Source organism: Phoenix dactylifera, chromosome 13 (assembly GCF_051530095.1).
Source record: "Phoenix dactylifera cultivar Ajwa chromosome 13, Ajwa_hap1_PhDact_Kaust_v1.1, whole genome shotgun sequence".
Classification (NCBI taxonomy): domain Eukaryota; kingdom Viridiplantae; phylum Streptophyta; class Magnoliopsida; order Arecales; family Arecaceae; genus Phoenix; species Phoenix dactylifera.
The window spans coordinates 1,825,337-1,838,345 of record NC_143202.1 but is presented as its reverse complement, the minus strand read 5'-3'; the positions used below and the strand labels follow the sequence as shown (position 1 = coordinate 1,838,345).

At 40.7% G+C, this 13,009-nt stretch overlaps 3 protein-coding genes across 3 annotated transcripts in view; 1 reads left to right on the top strand and 2 right to left on the bottom strand.

The window, feature by feature from the left end:
* LOC149751420 (uncharacterized) overlaps window positions 1–13,009 on the top strand; it is a 61,512-nt gene that overhangs the window by 30,884 nt on the left and 17,619 nt on the right. The window lies entirely within an intron of this gene.
* On the bottom strand, window positions 5,531–7,384 carry LOC148700178 (uncharacterized). The gene is made up of 2 exons (XM_088709603.2): window positions 6,531–7,384; window positions 5,531–6,423 (listed from the first exon to the last, which is right to left on the bottom strand). The coding sequence occupies exons 1-2, from the start codon at window positions 7,132–7,134 to the stop codon at window positions 6,389–6,391; spliced, it is 639 nt and encodes a 212-aa protein (XP_088565729.1). The 5' UTR covers window positions 7,135–7,384; the 3' UTR covers window positions 5,531–6,388.
* On the bottom strand, window positions 10,346–12,873 carry LOC103720326 (chalcone synthase C2). Its single transcript, XM_008809970.6, has 2 exons — window positions 12,573–12,873; window positions 10,346–11,555 (listed from the first exon to the last, which is right to left on the bottom strand). Exons 1-2 carry the CDS (start codon window positions 12,748–12,750, stop codon window positions 10,555–10,557), a joined length of 1,179 nt encoding a protein of 392 aa, XP_008808192.3. The 5' UTR covers window positions 12,751–12,873; the 3' UTR covers window positions 10,346–10,554.

Below are 13,009 nucleotides of genomic sequence, written 5' to 3'. Positions count from 1 at the left end.
AGATTTTGTAACTCAATTTTATTTTTCATTAACTAAAAAAAATCTAAATTCTGCTTTTACTAATTTTTATTTTTTCAAAAAATATATATTAAAAAAATTGAGTTGAGAAAGCTGAGAAAATGTGATCTTATCATTACATACTTCAATTCATCATCTTTTTATAAGGTATACTTGTGTCACTATTGTAATAATAAAATCAAATTGAAGATAAAATATATGCAGTCAAAACCATAAATACAATGTATGTGTATAAAGCCATATAAATTGCATGTCGATGATGTACTCAAGTGATATATACCACTTGGAAATGTTTATTACTAATTTCCTTGCCCGTCTTGTATACCATAGCTTTTTTTTTGTCTATTTATTGTAATTTTTCTGTTCAGTTCGAGATTATAAATATCTTGAATGCGACCTCAAAATTATATTACAATTTATGAACGTAGTCAACAGCTTGCTCCAAATAACCATTATAAATGATGTAACCATAAAAGTCCACATGCACGCAGATTTCAGCACTTTCTGGAGAAATATTTAATGGCAACTTATGAATATCTTTCAAAGTTAATGCATATTTAATACTGCTATTGAAACCTTGTCGACCTCCCATCTTGGTGGGACCGGAAGATTAATGAGGGTAGAATGACAACATTTTGAAAATTATGTAAATGAAAAGGATATGAAATATTCTATTCACATCGATTTCTTCATTGGCCATGCCTTTGAAATATTTTTCCATACGGTTTAAAAATTCATTAATTTCACAATGTATTTATAAATTATTTATTTCTTAATTCAAGCGTGTCAATGAATTACAAATTCAGTATGTTATTTGCAATATCCATCCCCAGCCCAGAATTTCATACGTGAATATATCAATAATTTTTACATCTATAATCTGTATTTTTAAATAATTTTATATTTATAATCTATATTTTTATATACAACTATTTGGTCTTTGTTCATATGTTTTGGCCAATTTTTTTTATTTCCTCTAACCAGAATCTTAATTCCTGGCTGGTCCCAACTCATTAATCCTCTCACTTTGCTACCAACGAACTTTCAAAAGTCATGACTCCAGAGGGTTTTAAACAAGAGAGGCGCCCTCAATCCTTAATCATCTCAAAGTTAATTTCGCTGATGGCATATCGGCGGATGGAGCATATGGAAAAGTGGGATTTGTGATTAGATACACCGTGGCAGACTGGTGGCGGCAGGTGATTGGCGCACTCCCGACTTGATTGTCATTAAGGCGGAGTTTCGAGCAGCATGGGAAGATAACTCCTATGCGAAAAGGGTATTAGGTGCAGACAGGATATACCTCGAGGGAGACTCCACTATGGTGATCAATTGGATATGGGAAACTGATCGATACGGAGACGGTCACCCACTGATTCGTGAAACTCGCAAACTGGTCAGGGGTTTGGCTTCTTTTCAGGCAGTACATGTGTATTGGAAGACGAAAAGAGTTACAGACTGGGTCACCTCCAACGTGGCTCGGCACTCTTGAGAGATTTTTTGGATTAGTGTCACTGAGATTCCTTCTCCTTTGTATCATTTTATTAACTTTGACTTGGCAGGCTGTACTCATGTTACGGCTATATGTATGCCGTTTTTATATTAAAAAAAACAAAAAAAAACAAAAACAAGCTAGCTGTGTGCTTTCTCCCACCTAGAAAAAGAAACTAAGCGATGTTCTCTGCACCACTCCAAGTACACAGGTCTAAATACTTCTCTTATGTCCATTTTCTTTTCCTTTTCACGCTCGTATTCCTTTTTTCCCCGCTGTTGCGTCGCGTACCCCCTATGCTTCTGCATGACCACGAAATGCGACAAATATCTTCGATTTTTGGCAAGTGGATGGTAGCAAGACTAGTAGGGAGCGTACACTCACCATGGGGAGTTAGCTTGGCACGTGTTAGTCTCCTAACAAAAAATTTCAACGAAGAACTTAAACATGCTAGAGACCATTAGCCATACACACTAGTGGCTTGGACAACATCAAGAAAATTAACTTTTTCAGGCTCAGCTTCGTATTTGGCTACGATACTGTTACAGAAAAACTATCCGAAGCCGAAACTTAGAGATTCAACCTCTCAACCGGAGCTTCTTCACCAATTGAATAGAATAGTTGATACCTAAAGTCATAGCCAGACAAGGAGGATCTTGAGAAGTGGAAAACTATTTCGATGCAGCACGCGAAATCGACTCGAATCGATTCTCTTTCTTTATTTATGTTGCACATGTTTTAATTATATATTATTTTGAATCTTGTGTTCCGAAAAAATTCATCAGTATCGCTCATGAAATGAGGCAATGAATTAAGGTCGGTCGTCGATCGATCATCTATACAAATACATGGTGCACAATTGAGTAGGAAAAGAAGCTATCTTGTGCAGAAAATAAGACATAAGGTCTACGCTGCACTCGCCTGAGACTGAATCAAAATTCTTGCTAGAACAAAAAGAAAAATTAAAGAAAAGGACAAATCTTATTCACCATCACTTACATGATAATGTATCATATAACAATCACAACTAAAGCACTCTCCTAACCTCATTCCATAACAAATCTTAACTTACGTACCCCTAACTAACAGCATATAGGACCGTAAGTACCAAGAGAGCAAGATGTAGGAACATCTATAAAGAGGATCATGAACCAATAATGAAAGGAAGCATACCTGGATCCATAAGCAATCTGATGAATGATCAAGTCCTTCTTAGTATCTCCCTCTTGGCCCTACGTTAATGACACCCACGATGGCTGGTTCTATGTCGATCAATGGGCAGAGGGTGAGACCCATAAGCCTTATCCTTCCATCAAGGATTAAGGGAGTTTCCACTTCTCTAGGAGTCAGTTACGGGATTCATTCTGTAACTGACCACGTTGTAGTCATGTGGGTCAAAACCCAACATTCTCCCACTTGGCCCATATGACTATACTTTAGTTAGAATGATATAAACATTAGGCGCGCATCATTCTAATCCATAGTCACTTGGGTCATCATAATACCATAATTAAACAACTTACTAATGCGAGTCAAGGCGGTTCCACATCAATATAATGACATAGTTCCTTCCAAGTACCACAACACTAGCAAATTATTTAACCATAGTCCATAAATGAGAAGTATCTTTAATGGTCAAACATTATGTCTTTGTCAGAGACAATTCCTGTAATCATACATTCAAACCATACATGTACATATATTTGAAGAACAGGAAAATCAGAAACATAATCAATTATATCTAAGTGTCAAAGAAATAAACATAATACAATCCTCAACTAATATCATGGATTACAACTAAGACCCATTCTTTCAACATGCTCTTTAAAAGTCTTCGGTTGTAAACCTTTTGTCAAAGGATCTGCAATCATGAGCTCTGTCCTCATATTTTCTATAGACACATTTTGTTTCTGAACTTCCTCCTTGAAAATAAAATATTTAAGCTCAATGTGCTTGGCACCATTAGAATATTTGTCGTTTTTGGAGAAATGGACGGCTGCAGTATTGTCACAAAAGATTCTCAGCGGCCTGGCAATAGAGTCGACAATCCCAAGTCCCGAGATGAAGTTACGCAGCCACAAACTATGAACCGTGGCCTCAAAGCATGCCACAAATTCTGCTTCTATGGTGGACGAAGCAGTGCTTGTCTGTTTGGCACTTTTCCATGAGATTGCTCCTCCAGCTAATAGGAACAAATAGCCAAACGTTGACTTTCTACTATCCACACATCCAGCAAAGTCTGAATCCGAATAGCCAATCACCTCAAGGCTATCTGACTTTCTATATGTAAGCATGTAATTCTTTGTTCCTTGCAAGTATCTCATCACTTTCTTTGCAGCTTTCCAGTGATCCATCCCTGGATTACTTTGGTATCTTCCTAGCATTCCAACTGCAAAACTGATGTCCGGTCTGGTACAGGTCTGAGCGTACATCAAGCTACCAACTGCAGAAGCATAAGGTATATTTTCCATCTGCTTACGTTCCAATTCATTCTGTGGGCATTGCATGAGACTAAATTTATCCCCTTTCTGAATTGGAACAACACTGGCTGAACAATTCTCCATACCAAATCTCTCTAGAACTCTGTCTATATATGCCTTTTGAGACAATCCTAACAATCCACGTGATCGATTACGAAATATTTCAATGCCTATCACGTAGGTTGCCTCATTCATATCTTTCATTTCAAAGTTCTTTGAGAGAAAAACCTTAGTTTCATACAATAAGCCAAGATCACTACTGGCAAGCAATATGTCATCAACATATAGGACCAAAAAGATAAACTTGCTCCCACTGACCTTCAGGTATATACACCGATCAACAGTGTTTTCCTTAAAATCGAAGGAAATGATGGTATCATTGAACTTGCGATACCATTGTCGGGAAGCTTGTTTAAGACCATATATTGACTTCTTTAATTTGCAAACCATGTGTTCTTTTCCCTTTAATGGAAAACCTTCGGGCTGGTCCATATAGACTTCTTCATCTAAACTCCCATTCAGAAAAGCAGTTTTTACATCCATTTGGTGCAACTCTAAATCATAATGTGCAACCAAAGCCATAATGATTCTAAATGAGTCCTTTTTAGATACAGGAGAAAAGGTCTCTTTATAATCAATGCCTCCTTTCTGAGTGAAACCTTTGGCCACCAGTCTGGCTTTATGTCGTTCAACATTACCCTTTGAGTCGAGCTTGGTCTTAAAGACCCACTTACACCCAACTGTTTTACAACCTTCGGGCAAATCAACAACATCCCAGACTTCATTCTGATCCATTGATTTCAACTTATCTTTCATGGCATCAATCCATTTAGTAGAATCAACACTTTCTATGGCTTGTTTAAAAGAAACCGGATCTTTTCTTGTCCCTATATCAAAATCAAATTCTTGTAGATAAACCATATAATCATTTGGAATGGCAGATCTTCTTTCTCTTTGAGATCTCCTTAATGTCATCCCTTGTGGTTCTTCTACAACTTGTTCAGTGGTGATAACTTCATTATGGAGTGTTTGATCATTAATTTGGTGTTCATTGTTATTAAACTGTGTGACAACTGTAGGAACAACAATTTTCTTAGAAGTCATGGGTAAAGAGACTTGCACCCTAACTTCTTGAATTTTCACATTTTGTAGTTTATCACTCCCACTGGTTTCACCATTCTCAATGAATTTGACATTACCGGTCTCTATAATTCTTGTACTATGGTTAGGACAGTAAATCCTGTACCCTTTGGATTTTTCGGGATAACCTATAAAGTATCCACTAATCGTTCTAAAATCCAATTTCTTTTCATGTGGATTATAAATTCTGGCCTCCGCCGGACAACCCCAAACATGCAGGTGTCTTAAACTCGGTTTCCTTCCTGTCCATAACTCAAAAGGAGTTTTTGGAACTGCCTTACTAGGAACCCGGTTTAATATGTATACAGCGGTCTTAAGGGCTTCCATCCACAACGATATGGGTAACGAAAAATTACTTAACATACTCCTAACCATATCCATAAGTGTATGATTACACCTTTCAGCTACTCCATTCTGCTGCGGCGTTCCCGGCATAGTGTATTGAGCACGTATGCCATGCTTTTCTAAGAGTTTAGCAAATGGGCCAGGGTGTTGTCCTGTTTCATCATACCTACCATAATATTCACCACCTCTATCAGACCTGACAATTTTCACCTTTCTATCTAATTGTCTTTCAACCTCAGTAATGTATACCTCTAGGACATCCACTGCCTGAGATTTTTCATGCAACAAATAGACATAACCATAACGTGAAAAATCATCAATAAAGGTGATAAAATACTTCTCTCCACCAAATGATGGGGAGTCAAAAGGCCCACAAATGTCTGTATGGATAATTTCAAGAAGTTCTTCACTTCTTGTGGCAACTTTCTTTGTGTGTTTGGTTTGCTTTCCCTTAATGCAGTCTACACACATACCGAGATCAGTAAAGTCTAAGTTTGACAAAATTCCATCCTTTACTAATCTCTCTAATCTTTCTTTGGATATATGACCCAATCTTTTATGCCACAAGTTAGAAGATCTTTCATTTATCATGTTTCGTTTAATTCCAATATTACGATGCAAGGTCATAAGAGTTTCAGTAAAATGATTATCAAGATTCACTTTATATAAGCCATCACACAAAACACCAGAACCAAGGAAGACATTGTCTTTGAAAAGACGCAAACTACCATTCCCAATTTTAAAGAAATATCCTTCAACATCAAGTTTAGAAACAGAAATTAAATTTCTAGAAATAGAAGGAACATAAAGAGTCTGAAGCAAATCTAAATGACAACCAGTATTTAAAAGCAAACGAAAAGTTCCAACAGCTGTTATAGGAACTCTAACCCCATTCTCCAAAACGATAAAACTCTCATTTGGATCTTGCATCTGGGTTGTAAGGAATCCCTGCATCGTATTTGAAACATGAACATTAGAACCTGAGTCAAACCACCAAATATTAGAAGGAACTTCAGTAAGGTTTGATTCAAAACATACATAAGCCAAAGGCTTACCTTTCTTTTCAAACCATGCCTTGCGTTTATGGCAGTCCTTCTGATAGTGTCCCAATTTCTTGCAAAAATGGCATCTATCTTTGTTTTGTTTCTTCTTATGAACCTCGGTATCATGATGAGGCTCTTTACCCTTGGATGGTCCACTCTTCATGCCCTTTCTTGGCTTCTTCCATTTCTTCTTGGCTCCATGACTTACAAGATTGACAGAATGATGTCCTTGTTGCTTAAGTCTTGTCTCCTCTTGAACAAGCATACTGGTCAATTCATTCACATTCCACTTATCCTTAATAGTGTTATAGTGAATTTGAAATGATCCAAATTGAGGAGGCAAGGAGTTCAAAATAAATTGAACTAAAAAGGATTCATTCACATCCATCCCAAGAGCCTTCAGCTTAGCTGCTATATTTGTCATTTCAAGAATATGCTCATGCATCCCACAAGTACCATCATATTTTATGGTGGTAAGTTTAGCCATTAATGTCCCAGCCAGAGACTTATCAGCAGATCGGAAACGTTCTTCCACAGTTTTCAATAATGCTTGAGCACTGTCACATTCAGGAAGCGTTGACTTGATATTGTTCGCTATACTCATCCGCATAAACATAATGCTCAATCTGTTCGATCTTTTCCAAGTCTTATAAAAAGATCTTTCTTCCGAGCTGCTCAAATCAGTAATGTCAGCCGGTTTCTCAGATCGGAGTGCTAAATCAAGATCCAGAACACCTAGGTGAAACTGGACTTGTTCATTCCACTCTGAGAAATTAGATCCATTAAAGATCGTAACAGATAAAGCTTGCGAATGAAGCGAAACAGGAATAGATACTGCAATAAGAAAATTAACAATAAGAAAATGCTTACAACATTAACACTTTGAGTTAGCAATAATGATGAATGACATAAACAGTATTACCATAATACACCTTTGGATAGTAATCATGAAATACTAAATTACTATTATGGTGATTCCCAATTCACCTAGGAATAATTAATGATATAGGTCCAAAATTCAAATAGGTCTGTTGCCTTTGAGCATCCAAAACCTATTAAATCAAGGATACTCATTAATTATCCTAACTCAGCAAATCAATCATTTGAAAGTGGTGCACCTTTGGGTCAATCCATAATATCTCATGATTGAAAAACTGTAAGTCATAATTTGCAAAGTCATTATCTTAATACCTGGGATTAGAGTATTTGATGACTTGATGTCTATTAAACATTCTAGTTGGGTTACTTTGGCAACTACCAAACTATTTCATAATATAGACATCAAATTAAAATAATGACATTGCACATAATTGACAATTCATAATATGACATTAAAATAAAACTTGTATTTAAAATTTTCCTAATCTACACAATTAATACATGTGTCATATCATGCTATCAAGTATACAAAAAATGTAGAATAAAAGACAAAAAATTTTATCACATTACCCTACAAGGACCTCTGCATAAATAATATATTCTACAGGGACTACATTAACATATTTTGAGGACCTCTGCATAAATGATATGCTTTACAGGGACTAAATCAAAATATTTTGTTTCTTATAGCCCTGGAAGGATGTTTGCATAAATAAAATGTTTCACAGGGGCTTAACAGAAACAATTTCATCTTTTAACAGCCCTCTAAGGACTTCACTATAAATAAAATATTTCACAGGGATTTAACAGAAACATTTCTTTCTTTAACAGCCCTGGAAGGACTGTATGCATAAGTTTAACATTTAACAGGGACTGAAATGAAAATTATTCGTCCTTCTAACAGCCCTGGAAGAACTGTTTGCATAAATAAACTATGCAGAGGGGCTTAACCAAAAATTTCCCTTTATTGGCCAAACGAACTCGGGTTTCGGATCGAAACCCAAAAATCCGAACCCGTTATGCCCGTTATGCCCTTTTTTTAATGCAGACGGGTTACCAATTACGGGTTCGGGTCGCAACCCAAAACCCGGACCCGTTATGAATAAATTAATTTTTTTTTTTTTAAAGAACTGAAGACGGGTCGGGATCGACCCGTCTTCCTCCTCTTTTAGCGGCGGGCTAGGGTTCCGCCGAACCCAGCCCGCCAGCCTCCGATCTCCGGGGCGGTGAGCGCGCCGCCTCCCTCCGGTGGACTCGCCGCCCGGAGGCGAGCCCACCGGCGGTCGCACGCCAGCAGGGGCAACGCCGGCGGGCTAGGGTTCCGCCGAACCCAGCCCGTCGGCCCTTAGGAGAGGCGGGCGGCGATCATGCCGCCGGACGAAGTGCCGCCCGACGGCGCCACCGAGATGGGCCCGACGCCGGACGAAATGCCGCCCGACGGCGTCACCCGTAGGAATACGCCGACCGACGGCGATCATCCGGTGAGTTTTATCTTCCGACCCGTCTCCTTTTTTTTTTTTAGGAGTGGGAGGGAGACCATGGCCGGCGTCTACGCCGGATCCTCTTATGGCTCACGGCGACATATGCCGGCCAGATCCGGCGTCAGCAGGGTCAAAGCACCAGTGTTGGCTGCCCCCTCCTTTATCAAAGGGCCAGAAGGTGATGAGATCGCCTCTATGGTGCCAAAGCCATCCAGGGACAACGCAATGGTCGACTCTCGGCACAGTATCCCGGCATCCCAGTGACGGCCGGTCAACATGGCGATGATCAGATCGCCTCTATGCTGGCCAAAACGATCATTGCCTTGTCCCTGTGATCTACCCTTTTACTGTGATCTGGTTCTAGGATGAACCAGGCTCTGATACCACATGTACGAATATCTATAAAGAGGATCATGAACCAATAATGAAAGGAAGCATACCTGGATCCATAAGCAATCTGATGAATGATCAAGTCCTTCTTAGTATCTCCCTCTTGGCCCTATGTTAATGACACCCACGATGGCTGGTTCTATGTCGATCAATGGACAGAGGGTGAGACCCATAAGCCTTATCCTTCCATCAAGGATTAAGGGAGTTTCCACTTCTCTAGGAGTCAGTTACGGGATTCATTCTGTAACTTATCACGTTGTGGTCATGTGGGTCAAAACCCAACATAAGACACTAAAGTGGCCAGCTAGCACTAACATTTTGGATTTGTAATGGCTTAGTGACGGCGGTTCTATCAGCCGTCACGGAAAATTTAGTGATACGTGTTTTTTTAACCAATTCAGTGACAGAAGCTTCGGTCACAAATTCCGTATTAGTAACCAATTCAGTGACGAGGATTTCCGTCACTATATGCATGTTTTCTGGTAGTGACTGAGTCCATGCATGTATCAGAGCTGCAATGGGAAAACCAGCTGGGAGTGTACACTCACCATGGGGAGTTAGTTAGGCACGTGTTAGTCAACCAACAAAAAATTTGGACAAAATCTTGAACATGTTAGAGACCATTAGCCATATACACTAGTGGCTTTTTCAGCTCAGCTTCGTATTTGGCCATGATACTATTACAAAAAAACTATCCAAACTCGAAACTTAAAGATTCAACCTCTCAACCAGAGCTTCTTCACAAGTTGAATAGAATGGTCGATACCTAATATCATAGCCGGACAGGGATCGAATCTGGAAAAGCGGAAAATTATTTTGATGAAGCACGGAAAATCAACTCAAACCGATTCTCTTTCTTTATTTATGTTGCATATGTTTTAATTATATATTACATTGAATCTTGTGTTCCGGAAAAAAATCATTAGTACCGCTCATAAAATGAGGCAACGAAGGTCGGCCATCGATCACCTATACAAATACATGGTGCGCAGTGGACAAAGATATAAGGCCCTATTCGGCACGCTGCACTCACTCGAGACTTGAATCAAAAATCTTACTAGAAAAAAAAAAAAAAAATTGAAGAAAAGGACAAATCTTATTCAGCATCACTTGCATGATAATATATCATATAACAATCACAACTAAAGCACTCTCCTCACCTCATTCGAAAGCAAATCTTAACTTACGTACCCGACTAACGGCATATAGGACCGGTAAGTACCAAGAGAGAAAGAAACTGAAGTGGCCAGCCAGCAATATAAGCTTCAACTGAGTCCATGCACATATCAATGAGCTGCAATGGGAAGGCTGTGCAGCACCACAGTTTCCACCGTGAGCCCCGGCCCAAATCCGAAGAGCACCCCCCAATCTAAGCCCTCTCCGGTCGTGGCCTTCCCGTCCTCCGCCGACCTCTTCCTCATCTCATCCAGTATAAACAGCACGCAGGCGCTCGACATGTTACCATATTCACTCAACACATGCCTCGTCGCCCTCATCTTCTCCTTCTCCAATCCCAACTTGGCCTCGACCTGGTCAAGAATCGCCGGCCCGCCGGGATGCGCTATCCAGAATATCGAGTTCCAGTCGCTGATCCCTAGCGGAGCAAACGCCTCCACCAGGCTCTTCCCGATGTTCTTGGATATCAGGCCCGGTACGTCCTTGAGCAAATGGAACGTTAGCCCGACTTCCCTCAGGTGGCCGTCGATGGCGCCCTCGGAGTCCGGGAGGATGGTCTGGCTAGCTGAAACGAGCTGGAATAACGGGCGTTCGACGGCGGGGTCGGGGTCGGCACCGATGATCACGGCGGCGGCGCCGTCCCCGAACAGCGCCTGGCCGACGAGGCTGTCGAGGTGGGACTCGGAGGGGCCGCGGAAGGTGACGGCGGTGATCTCGGAGCAGACGACGAGGACTCGGGCGCCGCGGTTGTTCTCGGCGAGGTCCTTGGCGACGCGGAGGACGGTGCCGCCGGCGAAGCAGCCCTGCTGGTACATCATGAGGCGGTTGACGGAGGGGCGGAGGCCGAGGAGCTTGGTGAGCTGGTAGTCGGCGCCGGGCATGTCGACGCCGCTGGTGGTGCAGAAGACGAGGTGGGTGATCCTGGATTTTGGCTGGCCCCATTCTTTGATGGCCTTGGCGGCGGCCTCCTTGCCAAGCCTGGGGACCTCGACGACCACCATGTCCTGCCGGGCGTCGAGGGAGGGGGCCATGTAGGCGCAGATGTGAGGGTTCTCCTTGAGGATCTCTTCATTCAGGTGCATGTAACGTTTGCGGATCATGGACTTGTCACCTGTTAGCAAGTAAGGAAAAATATTAGTAATTTGCTAGGGTTTACCCTCTTAAGAGAAAGAAATAGCTAGGAGACATATATCCTTGTGTGAATATAGTAAACTTGGTGATCTCTTTCTCTTTCTCTTCTTTATTTTTTTCTATCACAAGAGGGACTTAGAAAATGTCTTCGTGCTAATTTACTGAACATACCTATCGCTTTCTATCTTTTTTTGTTATTATGATGATTGTAAGTCCATTTTTTTTCTCTTTCCTTCTTAGAAAGAATTCGTTGTCTAAATATTTAAGAAAAATAGTTAGATGATGCAATCAATAGAAGTTAGGTACACTGACCTTTCCAAACTCGTGAAGTTTTTAACTTCAAGGAGTCAAACAGGTGAAGAAACGGTGTTCCTGCTCTACTAGAAATTTTAAAAAAAACTGTTTCTTGCTGTAAAAAAGTTAGTGGTCACTTAATTTCAAAGATAATGATACTTAAAAAGTTAGGAGATTGTAATTTTCCCTCGAATCTATATTGAGGTTTGAATGGAAATATCCTTCGTAGAGAAGCTTTTTTTTTTTCTTGAGCACCATCCCAAAAACCGAAAAAGAACAACCACTGCTTGCATGCTAGGTCTTTGTCATGTTAATTATGTGAACCAAAAGGAAAAGGAAAAGATATTAATTTGCACCAAAAAAAAAGAAAAGAAAAGAAAAAGGAAAAGATAAAGAAAAAGATAAATGAACTTCCACTGTTTTACTGGCAATTAATTTCTCCATGAAAGAGACTCAATTCTGAATGCTTGAAACGCAAGTTTAACAATCCGACTACTTCAAAAAACATAATCTGATTAACATCAAGAGAGACTTCTTGAATGGAAACATGCATGGCTCCAAAGCTAATAAAACAATAGAAGGAAGAACACCTCATGAGTACTTCATATAAAGCAAATGGAAAGAATACAGCCAGTGCGAGAACATGAAATTAAGAAAATAATCAGGCAGCAAGTATAGTATACGGTGATCATGAAACACTCACACATTCTCTTAAACTTCTCCTTGAGATCGGTAAGGTGTTCGCTCTTGGTGATGCGGAAGTAGTAGTCGGGGTAGTCGGCCTGGTAGACGGCATTGGCCGGCGTGGCGGTGCCAATTGCCAGTATGGTCGCCGGGCCATCGGACCTCTGCGAGCGCCGGATCTCCTCCACCTTAGCCATGCCTCGACTCGATCGACCTGCACTAGCACAAGAAACAATATTGGATCGGCAAGTCGGCGGTGAGTGCCGAGTTCAAAGCAGATACAGGGTTGGTTAGGAGGTGGAAGTGTGGAGGGGGAAGAAGAAGGTATTTATAGTGGAGTGGTAGGTCGGACGGACGGACGGATGGGTGAACACGTGGGAAGGAGGCCGTTTGGCACGATGACTCGGTGGATGGACTGCCAGGTGGCCTACCAGCCTTGCCAGGTGGGTTGGTGGG